Genomic DNA, 21470 nt, shown 5'->3' with positions numbered 1-21470 from the left:
CTTTATTTGATGAATCCTTAAAGAAAATTTTAATTAATATCAATCAGGAGAAAAGTTATTGCAAAAATATATGTTGATCCCTAGACACTTTTGATGTGTGTATATCTAATATTAAATAGTTTGTCAATCACTTTTAGTAATTTGCAACAAAATAAATACAGAATAAATATTACAGAATATAGATGGTCTTAAACTGAAATCTCTTAACTTACGTAGGTATAATTTAATTTATCAAACTTTTTGAAATTTTCTTTATAGATAAAATAAAAACAATCAATTAAGTAGGTAACATCGCTGCAAAATTATTGGAAAGAAAGAAATAAACATTTATTTGTACAAGTTATAAGGTTTTACATTTCCAGTTCTAGCCGTACTCTGCCATAATCAGGCGTACTACAAATGTTTATTGAGAACGATGGAACCAAGAGAAATAAGATATTAAAACCTGCCAACTCAAAGAAGAAGATGCCCTGGACAGAGCGAAGAGGAAGAAGACGATACGGAAAGCGGGCCCCGTCACAAGATGATATAAACGCTAAGAAGAAGTTATTAAAATGGTACTTAGATCCTCATCATCCTCCGAGCCTTTTTCCCAACTATGTTGGGGTCGTCTTCCAGTCTAACCGGATTCAGCTGAGTACCAGTGTTTTACAAGAAGCGACTGCATATCTGACCTCCTCAACCCAGTTACCCAGGCAACCCAATACCCCTTGGTTAGACTGGTGTCAGTCTTACTGGCTACCCGTAGCGACTGTCAAGGATGTTCAATGACAGCCGGGACCTACAGTTTAACGTGATATCCGAAACACAGTCATTGGTGTCTAAGATATACTTAGATCCTGTAAGTATATAAATTGTTTCAGTCCAAAACCTTTAATTTAATCAATGCCCTAATAGCCACAATCCAATTATCCACAGTAATGACACATTCCCTTTGGCGTGAGTCGTCACCCCATCGTGTCAACAGCCGGGAAGCGAACCCGGGACCGCGCCAATTACTGCCCGCAAATATTTGACAGCCACACTTAGCGGTGTAATATGTAGATTTGTGTTGACAATAAGAGAAGATAATATATTTGTTTTGCAGTGGATTATGCGTTTCGTAGCATCTTTGGTCCAGAGGGAAATACAGTAAATACTTACTGAAAAAATAAATGTGGAAGGGAATGGATGTAATGGCCTAAAAATACGGCACGTTTACGACTTGGTATACTTAATATAAAACAAAGTTCTGAAAAACTTAATTTTTTTTTTGGGTTTACCCATTTATGTACCTACATTTTTACAATGTTATTTCATGTAAAACATTGCCAAGCGAATCCGAGAGTCGAGACTGTTTCCAACAGCCTTTGATATTTTATTTAACTTTGGTAGGTTTCGTTCATTAAAATGTGGGGTAATATAATACAATAATTTCTCTATATTCTAAACTGGCTAATTTCAAAAAGTACTTCAACAATAGAACCTCAAAATATTTATATCATAGGGAAACCAAAGTAACGACCAGTTACTGTAGAATTTTAATTATTTTTTTTTTGCTTTTTAGTGTTTTTGGAAGTCGGTTTAATTTTTTTGTAAAAAAGTTTTTTATTTACAGTTTTTTAGTGATACGAATAGTTGTCACTATCCATATAAGTGGAAAGTTCTTATCAATACAAAGAATATAAGCCCAAATAAGAGGTATTTTGCGCTAAGTCGTGTCAGAAGTATAGAAGGTATAGTTTTGTCAGATTTGGATGCCAACAAGTTACCACACGACGACAGGGCGTTGGCAGAAATAACGAGGTTAAGAAATCTTCCTTCCAATACTTAAACGTCGGTAAACATTTCCTTTTAGAATATCCTTAAACTGTGTTTTGTGTTCACTATCGAATCTGCAATATTACCCATCTCAGCTTAAAGTGCACATCAATACGAATTAAATACGCCTAAACACTATATAGCTGCTATCGACCATTAAGGAGTTCCCTAAACTGTACTGCACCTGCATCACTGACCTTGCTGTGGCAGTCATAACCCATCTCAGCTTAAAGATCTTGTCACCACGAATAAAATAAACCCAAACATTATGAAGCTGCTATCAACCATTAAGGAGTTCCCTAAACTGTACTGCACCTAAAAAAATACAGGCGAATTGAGAACCTCCTCCTTTTTTTGAAGTCGGTTGAAAATGTAACGTGACGCGGTGCTGAGTTTTATCTATCTTCATCGTTCATCACCTGTTTTGTAATTCATCAAATTGAAACAAAATAGTTATCTTGAAAGTTCCTGTGAGCCGAAGGAACAAATAAGGGAAATACTTACAGTTGCGACAAGAGCTGTTATTCGTAATTCTAACCCTTTTCATGAGTAAGTAGCAAGAAGAAGTATTGTATTTTGTTGAAGCCTCATTAAGTACCTACATGATATTTCACAACGTCGTTTTTCAGACAACTCATGTCTTGTGAGAATTGCCACATAAAAATATTTTATGGACATACATAATAATATCTGCATGAACGAGGGAGTAGCAACATAATCCTTGCACAATCTCCGTAGCATTGAAAGGGGTGTCATGATCCTCTGCAGATGAGTTCACCCACAGCCACTAATTTCCGACAATGGCTAATTTGTCACCCTCCGTGTCACCTGATCGCAGGTAACCCTCGGAGGGCGGAGGTCGGAGGGCAGTTATTACATTACGCGTTACAGACGAGTGGCTCGTTGTGTAGGCGACAATGTGTGGGGCTCGTGGCTAATGTTCTGATGTTGTTTGTAAATACGTTACTCACGGTCTGACGCGTCTGCCTACTCACACGATGTTTCATTTAAAGTTTTTACTTCAGTGATTTTAAAGGGATGTATTTGTGCATATCCTAAATCTAATTTATTAGGCGCCGAAAGCTGGAGCCCTAATAATTGCGTGAATTAAAAAAGATGCACCTGCATCATATACCTACTAACTCATCATTAATTATTATGAATACAATTATTTTGGGTAAAGTTTTAAAAGCCCTTAACAAACAAACTTCCTCAATACCATGAAACGTACTCTTTCATCTTGCAAACTACGATATCAATTCCGCGGATTCTATCATTCCGTGAGCGATTTAATTTGCACTAAATCTTTGGTGTAAGTGTGAGTTAATTGTGCATTGGAATTTCTATCTGCAGTTATGTACCATTATTTAGTGTTACCATTGCAAAGTTTTAAGTTTTGCAAAGCTTATTAGTTGATCAAATCAAAGCCAACTTTGGAATCACGGGAAGTGTCAACCAGTTTAAATCTTATATATAAAATTGAATTCTGACAAAAACTCGAGTATGGCTGGACCGATTTAGCTTATTTTGTTTTTAAAATGTTTGTAGAGGACCATGGAAGGTTTAAACGATACAAAGTTCGCGGGATCAGTTATTATAAGCTATAAATATCCTCAACAAGGAGGTGTACACTGAGTGAACACGTTAACTTCAACTCAAGAATATCGTTGCCGATTAGACAACTAGATACCTATTAGCAGCGTTTGAAGTATCCTATATATCCTATAAGTATCTACAGCGGCGAAGCCAGAACAACACACAGTTCTAGCAATACGAGAGCACGTTAGAGTGACGACGTCATTTGCGTAATTTTCCACACCACACACAATAACGATATAACGTCACAATAGATCAGTCTCTTGCCATCGTAGAGGGCCAAGCCAAGGTTTTAATAGGTGTAACGCCAACAAGAAAGTGACAGATTATGTCACTCATATTCACATGCCGTGATAAACGGCTTGCGCTACGGATGAAAGACGCTGCTGTGACCGAGGCTGTAGACAGCCACCACCGTATTAGCGATGAGGAGAGCTATATGGGGTGCACAAACACAATCTGATGATGAGTTGGAACTGATATCGTCAAACGGTGCCTATGTTTTCCTATATGACGGAAGTTTCGGAAGCCAACAGAGCTTGCTCAGCCCAAACATCTACTTGACGTTTCAATTAAGGTTGTTCTTATTTCTCTGCGAAGCGGCTCATACTACTATTTTCCGACCTTACTGTTACAGCCTTTTTATCGTCCCACTGCTGGGCACAGGCTTCCTCTCACAAGGAGAAGGATTGAGCATTAATCACCACACTTGCTAAATGCGGGTTGGTGATTTCAGACTATAGTCCAGGTTTCCTCAAGATGTTTTCCTTCACCTTTTTATCAGCCATTGGTGTCCAAGATATACTTAGAAAGTACATACAAACTTGGAAAAGTCTCATTGGTACTTACTTGCCTGACCTCTAATCGAACCCAAACCCACATACTCGAGAGGTTGGTTCTTTACCCACTAGGCCACCACGACTTTTTTTGAAAATAGTGATACCTAGGTGTAATTTTCCAGCTCCAGTTTTCAGAGGAGGATATAAAAGCCAGTAAACTTGCAGCTTCCGAAAATTTTGCAGTCACTAAGTCGATGAATGGGAATACCTGATTAATTGATTGAAGGCTCTGACTGTAGGTAAGTATTTCCTTAAACAGTTAATATTTACCTAATTATATTTTTTATGTAAGTACCTATTTAGTCCAGGAGATTTGTGCCCTACAGATGGAATTCGCGCAAAATGTACCTAAGTACGCCTGATTGTGATGTACATAAGTATTAATTTGGAATAACCTATTGAACATATCCGAAACTAGGCACCTATCGTTTTATTCCTTTTAATTGTTAGGTGTTAATTGTCCAAAGTGTTAATTGTCCAATATAAAATTCCAAGGCTTTGTGTGTAATAAATATAATAATATTGGTATCTAGGTATGTGCTTAGACATATCTAATATAATTTTTGGGTCCCTACGCACTCTAAGCACATACCTAGTATGTGCTTAGACATATCTAATATAATTTTTGGGTCCCTACGTGAGCCTCCGACGCTGTCGAGATTATTTAATATATTTTTCCTTCTCCTGTTATCCTGTAACAGGATTTAGAGGTATAGTAGGTACTTATGTATTGTCTTTAAGTTCTCCTACCGTGTGATGACGAGTGGAGAGGAATTAAAGTGCGTTTTAGGCCTTTACTTATAATTCGAAGGCCTGAGCTAAGTCTGTCTGTAGAAGGCACTAGTCCGTTTAGAAAGTTAACTTCATGCTTTATAAAATCTTAGTGAGCTTGACTCGCCGTCACAGAAAATTTTAAAGTCTCATTGGAAAATGTTTCGAGTTAAAGAAAATTAAAGAAAAACTGACAAACCTGCAAAATCTGATGGCACTCCGAAGTCAGCAGTGATCACTATCCATAGCCGTAGAAGTGCACAACAAATACTAAACAACTGCAAAGTGACAGCTAACACTAAGTGAACATTCACGCACCGGTCACTGCACTCAACCAAAACCAAAAAACTGGCCAAAGATGGCGGTTGCAAATTCAAAATTGGTGTGACGTCGGAAAGGCGCGCGGCAAGTGGCCGCGGCAAACAGTCGCCCCGCGCTCTCGCCCGCTCGCCCGCGCTCGTCCGCCGCTCGCCCGCTCGCCCGCCGCCACTCGCTGCCCAAAGGGCGGTCGCCCGCTTCAATAATTCAGCAGCGGCGACCAACTGCGACACGTCTCGCCTTCCCGCCCGTCTCGCCCCACCGCGCGCTCTCTCGCTCCATGTTGCGCATTTACTACATTTTGTACTCTTCCTCTCTTCCACTTGTATGTGTTAGGTAAGTGCGTTTCCCTTGCTCTCATTAGGCGGGTCTCCTGTCGTGTATTATGCAGTGTTTGGCGAACGTTTTATAAGGTTTGCGCAGCGATGCACAGAGTAGGGCGTGACAGAGAATTCACTATTACTTGACATACTAGTTGGCCTTGTACTATCGAGTTTACCGACGGTAAGTATGTTAATCTCTAGAATTTATCGAAACCATCTTCTCTGATTTGTTCTCTGAGTTCTCTGGTTCGTCGAATCTTCATATTTTGTCAGTGTTTTTTTCGCTTACTGCAAACGACATCGTCGTCGATTATTACCTATACCTAAGACACAGTTGCAGTTATTGACATTTAACCCACTGAAAATAAAATAAGTAGCCCCTACATAGGTACCTACATTTATCAGTCGTAGTTTACGTAAGTAGGTATCTTTAGGAAGAATAATTTTCCCTATTCAGACTTGGTTGGAAAACAGCCCTTTTGTAAAGTTCATTTACAACCTTCGTAAAATAAACTCTGGCAGTAAGACAGCTTAATTACTGATGGCTAGAAATCGCAACATTTTAGAACAGATTTGATTTTGATCACGGCTAGCCGTAATGTAGGTAAATGGCGAATCATACAATCCAGCTGCGACATAAAACTACTTACAAAGGCAAACAAATGTTTAAAAAAAGGTATCGAAGCGCTTCTGATATTTTTGGCGTCGATAACATAAAATCCCTAATAATAGATTCCCCGATATGTGTTAAAAGGACATCACATTGAAATATTTTCCCATGCACTCCCTTATGTGCTACCCCTATATACACCCTCCATAAACCATCTTATGTACTCTATATACATACTTACTTATGAAATTCCTTAGGTACTTACCTACTTCCTTACCTACTGCCTTATATGCTCCTTTACTAACCCTTTATGTACTCTTTAATACTCCTACCTATTTATTGTGTGATTTGTATATTTTCTGTCTGTAGGAAGCACCATGCATAACAGGCGTGATGTCAGTGTTAAAAAATAATGGTTCTTATTAGTCAGTCTTTTAGAAAATCATTTTTTTCCGGTCACAGATTTAAATGAAATTTTGTATAGGTACAGGTCGATTTAGAGCCCGATAAGACTACGTATTCCGAGTGCGGGAAGTAATTCCTTCGGGACGTGGGTGGAACCGCAGACAGGACCACCAAGTACTGCATATGTCCCTGTAATGACTTGGGTGGAAGGATTTTGCCAAGATACTTTCCAACAATAATGTATCATGTGTATCAAGCGCCCTCTATTAAGATCATTGAAACTTGTTTCGGCTGTCAGCCGCCCGCCACCCTGTCCACTACTCGTGACGTAGCTTCCTGATTGTCAAGCAGTTCCTTTTGAAATCCGGTAGATGGCGCGGCAACAGGAAATTTCAGTTTAGCAGTTTTATTGTTATATATCAGCGCTTGCCTCGTACGGGACACGGATGTGAAACGTTACATACATTTTGTATGAAACAGTTTATATTACACAGTGCATGATCCGTGGCCCGTCCGGGCCACAAACGACGGTAGTCTTTAGAATTTCGTAAAAGCCCGGACACGGCCCGGCCTAATATAAATCATCCCTAAGATCTAGGTAAAATCACTGTGTTCTTATATCATCTCATCTAAGCTTTTGGCAAGTATGCCGGTTTCGGCTTTCAATGACATCCTCATCCTCCGAGCCTTTTTCCCAAACTATGTTGGGATCGGCTTCCAGTCTAACCGGATTCAGCTGAGTACCAGTACTTTACAAGAAGCGACTGCCTATCTGACCTCCTCAACCCAGTTACCCGGGCAACCCGATACCCCTTGGTTAGACTGGTGTCAGACTTACTGGCTTCTGACTACCCGTAACGACTGCCAACGATGTTCAATGACAGCAGGCACCTACAGTTTAACGCGCCATCCGAAACACAGTCATTGGTGTCTAAGATATACTTAGAAAGTACATACAAACTTAGAAAAGTTGCATTGGTACTTTCCTGACCTGGAATCGAACCCGCGCCCTCGTACTCGAGAGGTTCTTTGCCCACTAGGCCACCACGACTTTTTTCTTGAACTTTTTTCGGCTTTCAATGACACGAGTAGTAAGTACGTCTATATTTACTTACGTTATTCAGCCACGAACTCCTCAATTATGTTCTTTAAAACATCATTATCGTCAGCTTTTATAAAACTACAAATAAATCGTGTGTAGGGTTGTATGTTGTGAGTAAAGTAAATGAAACACTAAGAAATATTTTAAACCAACTTTATTTTTAGCTAAAATATAATAATTCATACATCAAAGAAGTTCCCTAATTATACAGTAATAATACCGAGATAATACAAAAAGAAAAAATAAAATGTATTACAATAAAATAGTAATGATAAAAAAGAATATAAGTAGCTACCTCAAGTAATACTTTAGGACAGACTGAATGTTCAGGGATGCTTCCTTTGTGCGGGTTTGAGCTTGGACTCCAACTGTTCAGATCTTAACAAGTAAATGGGGGGAGGCGGGGGAAATGGGCACTGGACGGCTGTCGGGTGGACATCAACAAATAACGAGAACAACGAGCAACCGTTTGGTGGAAAACAACTCGTTGTATGAAATATTAAATGGCACTAAAATTGTTCATCTACTAACGAAATAATTTAGAAAAGTTAACAAGTACCCAAACACATTGCTCGCTGCTCCTCCGCGTGAAGCGTCCCTGTGACATGCGGACATTACGCGACAAGTTCAGCTGCTCTTAATATTATTGTATTGCGTTCCGTCATAGTCCCAGCAGCCACTAGAGACGGCTTCACAGCAAAACTTAACGTAAACACAACGCAGTCAGAACAGAGAAACGATAGAGAAAACAACACGTGACGTCACCTACAAGAGTACACCGATGATTATGTCCACAACATTGCTTACCGTTGTACGTCCCACTCACACATCTACGCTAATATGGCAAACGGTCCTGATATGCACGTCCGAGCGGGACGCCGGCGTGACGACAGACTGACGACTGACCACTAACTAACCTTACGCCTATTCGACGACGCGTCTCGTTTGCCATTTCCCAGAGGTCGCGAGCGTCACTAACACATAGCCACTTAGTACCTAATTGTTAGTAAAAATCCCTTAACGCATTCAAAATATATATATAATTAATATAGTTCATTATATAGTAGCTGATCCTAAACCGATACCATCTGTATAATGTGTATAATATCGTACATCTATTTTTTTTTTCAAATAACTCTGTGCCTAATATACATTTAAGCCGATTTTGTCGAGAAGCTCGTAAAGGGTTAAGTGTTGGACATTTTTTGTCGAGAGACAAATACTTTAAAAACTACACACTTGGGGAAATAACGAAGCATTTTGTACCGTAAATAAATGCGTCTTTTGTCTTGTACTCAACTAAATGCGGAATGTCCGGGGAGGCCCCGGCTCGCAACACAACGGTTTACAATCTGTGAAGCGTACGTTATCTTATGTATCCAATAATATACAATCATAGTATCTGACCGCTTACATACTAATTATCCTCTTATGACCGATTCCATACGAAATTACAACGACTACGATTTAATACATACAGTTTTTTTTTTCATTTGTCTTAAGTGTAGAAACGAATAGAAAAAGTGTAAGAGCTCTATATTTTAGAACAACGACATATTTCCTTCTACGAAAGCAAGCGAGGAGTCAAATAATATTTCGTTTTACGTATAAATTTGATATGATCATTTTTTAAAGACCTTAGAATAGACTACAAATAAAATGTATGCGGCCGCGCTCTGTGCACGCATCGCGCTCGCGTCACTCGATGCAAACGTCAAAATGACATTTATGACGTTGACAGTTGTTTGACAGTTGGTGAAAACCTGAAGTTTTTAAATGAATATTACAAATATTATAGCCAGATTTTCGTGTTTCAATAATCTCAAATGTATAAAATAATCTCAAATGTCGTAGGTGACACAACTGTCGCAATGTTTTGCGCACGCGTACATAAAGCGCGTTGCACACGAAGTCTTGTGCCACGCGTGTTTGTGCCGAAAGCTTCCATACAAACTACATAGGTACAATAACCGACCGGTTATAGAAATCAATTCCGTTACCGAAATGTACTGGATTTCTCGCTTCGATTCAACGGCGATGTTTCTATACACGACACTGTAGTAAAATGGGCGATATTACCAGAGTACGTCCTGCGCACTATACTTTCAAAGTTGCAATATAAAGTCATCTAAGTTGCAGATACAGGGACAGAACACTTGTTCGAATAATTTATTAAGTACTTTTAAACATTATAACCTAAATACATTATTTTGATCGTAATTCCCTGATCTTTAATATCATTTCACCACTATACATCAATTCTCATTTTACGCTTAACTTCTATACAGATATGTGAGACATAGAAAGTCTTAAGAACTCACAATAAATTGACTTTTTTCAAGACATTAGAACAACCCTGAAAGAAATCAAAAGATTGTTTAAGAAATAAAAAATAGGTATCCAAAGATACAATAAAGATAGAAAGAAGAAATCAACTCATCACTAATCGATAAAGTCAAATACATGCAATCGAGAAACAAGAAGTGTCAACAAATACATCTCCAATCTGTATTATAAAACAAGAAATATTATTAAGCGACTTTCAATCTTAACTCCATTGCACAGGGTTTAAATTACCACAGCGTGAGTCTGTATCTTATGATTCAGTAAGTAGTAGAAGTCGTGTGTAGAAACAAGGTCGTCCGCGGGCGAGAGAGGACAGAGCGAGGGGGGGAGTGGGGGTGCGCGGGCGCATTACATGGTGCTGTTGTCCCACTCCAGTTGGCTGATGTTCCTGTACTTGTGCTCCTTGCCCGGCATCACTGTAATGAAAAGTAAAAGGTTTTGATTAGTTTAAATGTTTTTCCAAAGTGAGCATATGTTGCGTCGCACTGTGGGCTGGATTTTGGGTTTCATAGACATCCGATTAGTAACCTCGAAAGTGATGACTTTTATGCCTGAATATCTTTCGGAAGACCACATACATACTTTAAAATTGTATCATTATAGTATAGCCTCATAAACGGCTCATTGAGAAATTTTTATTCAAAAATTTGTATGAAGCCGACAGAATAAAAAGATATATCTCCGGTCTCGCACAATTGGCCCTAATTATTTTTCAGGGAGTCAATTTTTGAATTATTTGAAATTTTTTGATATATTTTATTATAAGGCCAGAGGTGCGAAACATTTTTTTTAAATTATTAAACTTTTTTTTTTAATTATTAAAATATTAATAAAAATAATAGATGTAGTGGTGCGATCAATGACGGTAATATAGCGAGAAAATTCTTTGAAGATCCAGTGAAAACTGCCGATATAACAGGACTCGATGCGGAACTGATTCACAGGTTTGCTGTTATTTTGCAAGCGATAACTTTCGGTGAGGATGTGGATACTGTAAAATTCAAAGATTACGCATACAAAACTGCTGAAAGGTACGTGTCCTTGTATAATTGGTACTACATGTCTGCAACCGTGCACAAACTGCTACTTCATGGAGCTGACATCATTACTTGAAATGCGATCGTACTAATTGGAAACCTCTCTGAAGAGGCTTCAGAAGCCCGCAACATGGATTTCCGAAGATTCAGGGAACACAACTCCCATAAGAAAAGTAGAGTGAGTTCCAATGAAGACATTTTAATTTTTTTTCTTCTTTATTCGGATCCATTTATTTCATAGATAAGACCCACTTTTGATGCGAAGAAAAAAGAAAACTTTCTTTAGTGATCTACTTAAGCTTCAACAACCTGAGCTTGAATTCACAGACATTTCTCATTTAGACTCTGACTCTGAAATGGACTCTGACTCTGATTCGGACTCTGGGGCCCGATTCTCCTAATTTTACTTAAGCAACATACGATTCACGTTCGACTTCGATCCAATCACGACTTGATTACGATTGAAACGTATGTGGTATTCCGCTATTTTTTCTTTGAAATAAACGTCTTTATCCTTTTCTGTTTTTCAATAATGAATCATTTTGTCTGCAAATGATTAACTATTGCAATATGATTGTAGAGCAAACTACCGTATAGACCAAAATCACCAAAATAGCAGACCAATCGCAAACCAATCGAATATCGTTGGAATACGATTGGTCTTATATTAGTAGCAGAATGCCCGATATGGTTAAAACTGCTATTGCGATTCGATTTCCATTCGATTTTGACATTATTAACTTAGGAGAATCGGGGCCCTCAATGATCGTGATGATTTGGAGTGTGATTGTTATTATGACATTAATTTTAGTTTCATGAATACTTGTCTTTTGAATTTATGTTTTTTAAGATTGCCATTTTATAATATTGTTTCCAAATTAATTATGACTTATATTTGATTATGTTAAATAATTGTCACTTAAATATATATTTATTATAATTATATTCACATATATTCATGGTCCTATTCATATTCCTATTTTTATTGCGCTAGATATAGACGCTAAGCTGGAATAAAGTTAAACTTTTGATAAATTGAAAAAAAAAAAAATGTTTCGCACCCCTGGACTCATAATGCAATATAGCAAAAAAATTCAAATAATTCAAAGATTGACTCCCTGAATAATAATTAGGGCCAATTGTGCGAGACCGGAGATATGTCCTTTTATTCTGTCGGCTTCATACAAATATTTTAATAAAAAATTCTCAATGAGCCGTTTATGAGTCTATACTATAATGGTACAATTTTAAAGTATGTATGTGGTCTTCCGACAGATATTCAGGCATAAAAGTCATCACTTTCGAGGTTACTAATCGGATGTCTATGAAACCCGAAATCCATGCCACAGTGCGTCAGGATTGAGCTTATTTTTTTTTATAAAGTATAAAAATACAAATAGGATTCTGTAAGTGGCAATATGTGAATCATTAGTACAACATGGCACACGTTGAGTTTATTAGAACTGTCTTGATAACTGATTTGTTATATTGCTATTGCAGAATTAAGAGGTTTACTTTCTTTATACATAATTGTAACTGTAACCGGAATATGTAGACAAATGTGATCTTACTTCATTTTTTCTAAATGATATACAACTAATTTCAAAATATCTCACAGTAGGGAAGCTATCTTTCAGTAAAATAGGCTATATTGTGCCCTGTTACGGGAAGAAGTTCCCCCGAGACACATGTGAAGCCGCGGACAGCAGCTAGACCTATATGCAAAGTATACAGTTATATATGAGTGTTACCTTCGTCGTCGTCGTCGGAGGAGTCGTGGTGGTCGGAGTCGGAGTCGGAGCACGACTCGCCGTCCGAGCTGTCCGCGCCCGCGTGCGTGCCGCACGACGGCACTGCTTGCTGTAGGCGAAACGTATAAACTTTATTATAGGTATTTGAATAAAACTACTTTTACGAATTTATATATGAATATTATTTAATCACGATGTTTCGGATCTTTTACAGCATCCAGGGTCACCGGCAGACTCCATGTTATTATAGATGGTTCTTTTAATTTTTCTCTTTTATTCTCCAATTTATTTTGTTTCTGCTGAAGGTATACCCATAAGATTGGACACAAGAATAAGCGGATAGTGATACCAAAAGTTAATATTCAAAATGACGCAAATGTTGCTCGACGCATTGAAAAACTAAGTCCATCATGGGTCAAGTTAAACATTGCTAAATATGAGTTATGTGATGTCTTCAAGCACTGCATGTATTTAGAAACAATGGACTTTGTAAGGCACAGAATCTGTGAGTTGTGACGACATAGTTACCTCCTCCATAGGATTGACAGTGATGGTGAGCGCGGAGTCATCCCAGGCCATCTCGGCGTCAGTCCTGTTCCTCAGCTCGTGCAGCGCGTGCGAGTGCCGCGCGGGCGCGCGCGTGCGGGCGCGGGCGCGCGCGAGGGCCACGCCCGCCACCACCACCAGCACGCCGCACGACACCACGCCGATTAGCAGGGCTACGTGATCTGGGGGTAAGTGGGTAGGTATTTTATGACTGCAATTAAGGGCTGATTTCCCAATCATCAGTTAGCTTCTATTTGAGAAATAAATATGGCGGCTTGACATATTTTCTATATAAAAGCTGTCAAGGCATCAAACAAATTCTTCAGATAAAAGTTATCTGGGGATTGAAAAATCACCCCTAAGAGTACTTGGTAGACGGAGTAATTGGTAGACACTTTGATTTAAAGAAATCGTATGTCGGAAATTGCTGGTTTTTTAATCGATTTTAACACTTTTTATTCTTTTTTATTGCAAAAGTTAAATTAACATTTACATCACAACTATGTTTCGCAAAAGGATGTGTTCAAACTTTGTTTTTTTCTTTTTAAACCATGGACAATGGTATGAATTGCATATTTTTTAACTTAGATTTAAGTTTTTTTTTTGTTAATCTGTGGACTTTGTTATATTTTCGTATAAGTTTGTTTCGCCGTACTAAATACAGTATGTTACAGCGTATGTAGTGTGTATACTAACTCTGCGCGTGCGGCTCGGCGTGCAGGTCGATGAGGCGCGGCGCGGGCACGTCGGCCGCGTGCGCGTCGCGCAGCGCGTGCGCCGCGTACACGCGCGGCGCCAGCGCGTGCCCGTGGTGGCCGTGCTCAGACTGTACGGGGGCAATATACACGTCACTATATAGAATTATATGATTGACTTCTACCCAACCGAATACGGAAATAAAAATGTACCTAAAGTATTTTTTACGGTTCAATAACAATTTTGCAAACTACATAATTTTAGATAAACATGTGATCAAATTGGAATTTTGTAACACCTTTTATACCATGTTTTTGTGCAAATAAGTATTCTCATTCTTAAACCGATCATTAAGAATCCTGAAAAGAGGCGCTTAGCACATATCACATATCAACTTTGTAGCAACTGTCAACTAGCTTTTTATATTCAAAAGGAACTGTACACTTATGGCAATTTGCTATACAGCAACCTCATGAAAATCTTTCAGAAAGTTGATATATAATTGCCTCAACTAGAATTGCTTCGTGTACATAGCGGATCCGAGACTTGCAAAACCAATCTCTCATTGTCAGACTTTCCATTTTTTAACAGCCAAAATTCACTATTACATATTTTACAAAACACATAGAATTTGCTATAAATACAAACGATCACTCATCTTGAATTGAAACAAGCTAAGGACACATTCAACTATGATCCATCGTTACTAAACGTGTTCAGTACCTGTTTGTCCCTGGCGACGGCGTCCATCTTGTCGGCGACGCCGCTGGGGTGCAGCTCGCGCGCCAGCCCCGCCTCGCCCGCGCCAGACATGTGCGGGTGGACCACTGTCAGCTGCATGAACAATAATATTACATGTATTTATTTATTATGTTAAAACGGTTTACAGAAAGAAATATTAACAACACGACAGTATTCAATATCTATTTTCCGGCCCCATTCTCTCTTGACCCATGTCACTTTTGGGCACTACATTTACCGTATCTTGGTCACCTTAAAGTTAGACAAATAATATTTTTACTATAAAGGTGGTGGGTTTGGATGCGCTTACGCCCATTTTTAATGTCAACTTTTTTTTCTTAAAATGCGTCACTATTGACTTTGAAAATTGAACTTAAAACTTCATAGCACGTGTGTGTGATGAAATTGGGCCTTAAAAAGTCCATTTATAGAGGAATAGCCAAAAGCTAGTTCCATAAAACATATCCTATACAGCAAGACAGCTAACTTCGGTTTTGCCTACATTTTGTAATACTCCCAACACATAAATACAAAGTCCGTATGTACATACCGTCTGCACGTACTCGTTGCTGGTGAAGCGGCCGTTGAGCTCGGAGCAGGTGAGCTTGAACACGCGGTTCAGGTAGTACGCCGGCTTCTTGTTGCTGTACTCGATCTCACGCAGCACCTGCAACATTAAGCAGTCTCATAGAACAATCCCTACTAATAATCCTACCAAAACATGTGAAAGTACATCTGTATTTATTGAATAGATGATTTTCCTGTTCGGCGTAAAATGGAATTTGATAGAACTTAGCAGTAATGCAGTTCACACGCTAGTAAGAAAGTAGTTTCTCAGGACTCTGCACACAGCTTGCTAGTTACAAAGTCCTGTAGTCAGCGCCTCGTGTACTGATAGTACGCACGAGTCCAGCTTCTGTCAATAATATATGCGTACCTTCTGATAGTTATGCACGGTGTCGGCGCCCGACAGTATGACGCCGTCGCGCGTGACGGCGGCGCGGATGTCGTAGCGCTGCGGCAGCTCGGCCGCGCAGCGCAGCGACAGCGCCTCGTGGTCGGGGTTCAGCGCCGGGTACACTGATACTACGCACGAGTCCAGCTTCTGGCGGGCTTCTGTTGATGAGAAGCAGAGTTAATGGCGATTCGAAACATTGCGTGAATTTAAGTAGGTACTTAGAAAATTAAATCAGTCAAAACTATTATAGTCATCTTAGGCCGGCAATACATGGACCGTTTGAAGCAGATAGGGACGACAGCTTCAAGCTGTCGACTGCACAGTGAGCTGCAGAGTTCTATGGACGCACATACACGAACCGCTCGAGCAGACGCAACGGTTCGTGTATTGCTGGGCTTTTTTTTTAACGACGTCGAATATCATCAAATGACTCCTCCCGCTGTGGGTTAGCAGCGGTGAGGGTGTGTCAGACTCTTACTGACTAAAAACTCGTGTTCTGTTACATTCAAAATTACCACTACATACTGATATACAGTTTTTCCGCACATGCGTCCCATACCTCTTCCCACACCTCTAGCACCGGCTAACACCTAAAAATAGTTTGTTTCTTAGGAATTTTACTCACCAGCGATAGGATGCGAGTTCCCAGCCAGCACTCTGACGGACAGGTCCGGGAACACGGTGAGTCCGGCGCGGAAGTGCGCGTAGTCCCGCGCGAGGTCCTCGCTGCCGTTCAGCAGGATGCTGGGCGTCTGCGGCGCCAGCACCATTATGTAGGATTCTGCGGGTCGCGCCTTGATTATGCGGCCGTTGTCGCAACTGTGGGTAAGAGAAGAAATAGATGTTAATTAGCAATTATGAGACCAGATTTTCAATTATGAGACCAGAGTATTACAACAATGTAAAATAATGCGAAAGTTTGTGAGTGTGTGCATGTCCATGCTTGTTTATAATTTCTTCAGTCACCGGCTCAAAGGATTTAAATGAAACTTGGCAGCAATGCATGTGGCTTATATATGAGAATAACACACAGCCTACTGTTTATCCCAGCGCAAAAAGAAGTTTCCTCAGGAAGTGGGGGAAACCGTTGGCGGTTCTAGCTAGCTAGTTCTTTTTAGAACTAAATAAACCACAGCTAATATAATAATGAATACATACGTGATGGTAGTAGCGACGTGCACGTTACGCCTGCCGGGCGTGGGGAAGGCGCGAGCGTCGCCGTACGCCACGCGGCGCAGCAGTGTCTCCACGTCCGCCACGCCGTCGCCCTCCACTGACACCGACTTCAGGTCTGGAACACATTCAAACATGTTGAACATATAATATAAAAAGATGATCAGAAAGTTAGTTATATAACACGTCCAAGAACGAAGGCCACGGCGGCTGTTCTCATGTAAGGAGATAAGCCAACTGCGCAGGACATATTATAGTGCACAAGCATTTGCGCAGACACAGGTGCACTCACTATTCCTTCACTCTCTGCGTCCGATGGGACGGCAATCCGGCACCACCGGAGAGAGATCACAAGCAGGACCGACATTGACGTGCTCTCAATATGTATTCTCGCGCATGTACCAAGGCGAGAACCCACCCGCGTGCTCTTGTCTTAGGCATGTTAACTTGCTTCAGCTACATGCACCGTGTAGACGCACCCTAAATGTTTAGAATGTGTTTAACAACAAATACATGATATAATATATGTTTCGAATGTACTCACATAGATCAGGCGCGAGACTGAGTCCCTCCCGGCAGTGCGCGAGGCAGGCGAGCGCGCGCGGCGGCTGCGCGGCGCCGCGCGACACGCCCAGCCCCGCCAGCCAGCCGCGCAAGTGGTGCTTCATGTCGCTCTCGGTGCCTGGGGAGATTGGAACATATTGCTGTAGATTTAAGGTGTATATTGGAATTGATGGTAAGTAAAATATGACATACGAAATATGGCCGAGGACCACCTTTTTAGGAATAAGGGGGAAATTGATCTCATTGCTTAAAGACAATGAAATAAGTAACACCATCAAGGTTAGACCGCCTTTTGAGCGACTGTTAGAGAATAGCTGGTTACCTCTTACATAAGGATATGTAAGTGTGTGTAGTATGTAAGGAAATATAGTTGAGGAAACATATTTGTAAGTTACATGTCGAATTAGGTTTAAGTTATATCTGTAATGGCAAAGTAACTATGTGACAATAAATAAATAAATCATTACGGTAAAATATACAAATGGCGTATGGAAAATAAATGTATGTTTGATATTTATCATGAACTGGATATGTGTTGACAGTTTACCTTGCCAGCAAGCACCGATAACAAGTGTCGTATTGACCCCATGGGCGGGGTGAAGGGGCCAGTCGTCGATGACCTCCGGTCCCTTGCCGTCCAGCGCGCGGTAAGGCTCGCCGTCCACGAACAGCTCGACGTTAGGGAAGCGGACGTTCACGGCGTAGTGGTGCCATTCGTCGTCACATACCTGGGGAATAGTTACAAGTTCAAAACATTGGTACTGCGCTATAAGGTGTTTTATTGGCACGCTCTTGAATATAACAAACCAGTTTTTAATGACACTTAGGGTGGGTTGCACGATAGCAAAACCAGCTGTCATATAGGCTAATTTGTTAAATCTATTATACTTACATGGTGCGCCCACGATGCGTCAATTATATTTTTTGACGTTAAATAATATTAAAAAAGAAAATTGAAGACCACCTAAACGGATGTTTTAATGGCTTATACCTATAAGCAGAATAGTTTTGCCCGCTGAGACAAAGGCGACTATTCAATAAGATGGCAGACACATGGGACGACTTGGTTGAGACTTGGTGGGACCTGGAGGGTAAAGTGTACATACTTCAGGCAGCTTCCAGCGCCACTCGGCCGGCCGGAAGATGTTGAGGTCTCCCTCGCCGAAGTCGCGGCGCAGCAGCAGGATCAGCCGGCAGTTGCGAACGAACAGCGCGTAGTGGTGACGGTTCATTTCTGTGGGGACCACGTCAATATTTAGTCGAGTATATGGTGAATCTTTTGTTTCAGTTTGTTGCCTAAATCACTGCATACGTGATACAATGGCCGGATGACCATACGCAATCTGCAAAATGCTAACAGGTGAGTGTGTTTGAGTATCCGTTTATTACTTCTTCACGCACATACGAATGAATGGATTTTAATGAAACATTGCAGTAATTTAGCTTATACGTTAGAATAAAATAATGGCTATTTTTTATCTGCGTACGACTAACCCCTATGGGAAGTAGGTGAAAACGCCGTCAAAAGCTGGCGGAATTGCACTAATTTGGGGATATAAGGACCTGGCCTTAAAAGTGTTTTGAATTGTAACCGATGTTCGTTTTAACTAGAATACTTACTATGATCATCAGCGAGACACAAGACATGCTCCTTCCTATGCTTATCATTGTCCGGGGGCGGCGCGTGCCGCATCCACGTGCTGACGCTGAAGCTGCCGGGCAGCGAGTGAGGCAGCACCGACTCCGGCACGATGGCCGCTGTCGTCTCGCCGTCGAACTCGAACATCTGCTCGCCGTCGCGGCCTGGGGAGAGGGGGGTGGAAGGTTCTAGATGTTTCGAGAACGGTGGTAATTTCATAGACAGGCTAGGCAAAATAATTGTTGTACACACATCTGTCTGTGTGTTCTAAAGCTGTTAAATGGGTCTGCTGGAAGAGAATTAATAAGAGAAAGCACTGCCTTTGTGTTATTTTATGGTATTACTTCCATTATGTTATTTACTGTGTAAATGGGAATGGTAAAATAAAAGACATCGGAATTTCCAGAATTTTGTAAGACTTGTTATATATAATAAGAATAAATCAGTAACTAACCTGAATCTGGTTTGAGTGACTTAGCCCATTCGTTTCCAACTCCGGGGCTCGGTAGTAGGTCGATCGTTTTCGGGTCCAATCCTGCAAAATACAACCTTTGTTTAGTATATCATACACTTCATATTAAACAGTTGTTTTAAGATCCGGCTATCGCTGAAAACCAGCGCTGGGACTCTGTCTCGTTTTGGTTCGCAGCATTATGCTGAGCGAGGGCCATACATATTTTCCCCTTCAATTTTCTTTCTATAACTGACGATTATGGGCCTAAAAGGGCAAACTAATTTACATATTAATAATACATACCACAAATAGTCCTCTGCGCGTGCAACGAATACGTGTCCCTATCGCAGCCGCCGGCGCGTGCGGCACGCAGCGTGACCGCCGCCTGGATGCGCGTGACGCCGGGACAGCGCACGTCCGACGAGCACGTCGCGAGCCGCGCGCCCGGGAACAGGGCCAGCGGGCCAGTGCCTGGTGCGTAGTCTACGCGCTCGGCCACGCCTGGGGGGATGAGAAAATATATGTTATGATATTGTGTGATCTTAAAATAATGTAGCATAGAAATACCTAAGTCCAAGTAAAAAGTAAAACGACTTCTTCGTTTGAGGTCCATTCATAGATTGAGACTTTTACGCTACATAGGATAAAAGTTAAAAATCTTTTTGAAAGTCGAAGTCAAAGTAATTTATTACATACGTAAGAGCAGTATATAACATAGATACTCTCAGGACTGACCCTAGGAAAAGTCCGACCTTAACAATTATAGCATGAAAATTAATTCTCAACACGTGCATCGTAAAAAGGATTAAAAAAAAAAACTTCTTTTTAAAATTATAACATCAAGTTTTCTAATAAAACGACAAATAAATTAAATTGCAAAACTAATAGCTTCAACACAAAATAAACTTTTCTTTTGTGGAATTTCCAATCGAGTGGAAAAGAAAATTAATCTTTAAATAAGTTTTCTTTTGAAAGGCTTGAGCACAAAGTCGCCACTAACGGTAAGCATGGCGCCCAGACTCCGTAATGAATGCCATCGCTGCTTCGGACAAATACACTTCGTTATAATAATCCCGGGGTAAGCCGGGGTATCCCGGGGCAGGCAGTTGCCCGGGGCACATCTATTATTTAACTAGGTTTGCTTGTAGTTTGTTTGTCGGTTTGTTGTTCATTGAATGGCAACTAGTTTAAGAAACAATTGCGTTGACTTGTAGATTGGAATTCAAGTTTCCAAGTTTTCCTTGCTATTTAAATGATAAATATTAATAACTGGCTTTGACGACTATGCTTTGTTTTAAATATAATTGTATTGATTAAAATAGGGTTGTTGGTACTTCTGCATTTTAAAGTGTAGATTTAGGTTTTTTTCTTTTACCTCGTCAACTATTCAGCCCGTTTTTATGGAAATACTCCCAGTGCATTCTCCGAGTACCTATATACATAAGTTCCAGCATTTGCCGAAAATGACGTTGAAGACTCATGGAGCTGAAAGTCTCATCAAGTAGATAGCAAATGGCGAATAAGTCCCGTCTGGACCTATTACCAATGTTCTCCATAGAAGCTGTACTCACCCTTCCATCCAGCCATGCAAGGCTTGTTGACCTTGATGGTGACCATGACGGGAGTTGACTGCAGCATGCCGCAGTCGTACGCCACCACCGACAGGATGTGGTTGTGAGACTTCTCGTAGTCCAGGGCTTCTGTGTTGCGGATCACACCTGGGGAACAGAAGATTGTGTTTTAGGTGTAACACCCTTTAAAAGCGCATATTTTGCAAATGGAGAATCCAAAAGTGCTGTTC

At 40.5% G+C, this 21470-nt stretch overlaps 1 protein-coding gene across 1 annotated transcript in view; it reads right to left on the bottom strand.

Moving 5' to 3' along the window:
* Window positions 1–7903: 7903 nt before the first annotated feature.
* LOC124642571 (calsyntenin-1) overlaps window positions 7904–21470 on the bottom strand; it is a 185833-nt gene continuing 172266 nt past the window's right edge. The window contains exons 5-20 of the mRNA XM_047181013.1: window positions 21241–21387; window positions 19973–20170; window positions 19670–19750; window positions 19197–19379; window positions 18683–18810; window positions 18124–18304; window positions 17557–17694; window positions 16998–17130; window positions 16465–16658; window positions 15819–15997; window positions 15432–15548; window positions 14864–14974; window positions 14141–14270; window positions 13427–13626; window positions 12899–13007; window positions 7904–10526 (exon numbers count right to left, since the gene is read on the bottom strand). Coding sequence (XP_047036969.1) covers window positions 10459–10526; window positions 12899–13007; window positions 13427–13626; window positions 14141–14270; window positions 14864–14974; window positions 15432–15548; window positions 15819–15997; window positions 16465–16658; window positions 16998–17130; window positions 17557–17694; window positions 18124–18304; window positions 18683–18810; window positions 19197–19379; window positions 19670–19750; window positions 19973–20170; window positions 21241–21387 — 2297 coding nt within the window. The 3' untranslated portion in view covers window positions 7904–10458. The remainder of the gene's footprint in view (window positions 10527–12898; window positions 13008–13426; window positions 13627–14140; window positions 14271–14863; window positions 14975–15431; window positions 15549–15818; window positions 15998–16464; window positions 16659–16997; window positions 17131–17556; window positions 17695–18123; window positions 18305–18682; window positions 18811–19196; window positions 19380–19669; window positions 19751–19972; window positions 20171–21240; window positions 21388–21470) is intronic.

This window comes from Helicoverpa zea, chromosome 25 (genome assembly GCF_022581195.2).
Source record: "Helicoverpa zea isolate HzStark_Cry1AcR chromosome 25, ilHelZeax1.1, whole genome shotgun sequence".
Taxonomy (NCBI): Eukaryota; Metazoa; Arthropoda; class Insecta; order Lepidoptera; family Noctuidae; genus Helicoverpa; species Helicoverpa zea.
This window is presented reverse-complemented; position numbering and strand designations above follow the sequence as displayed.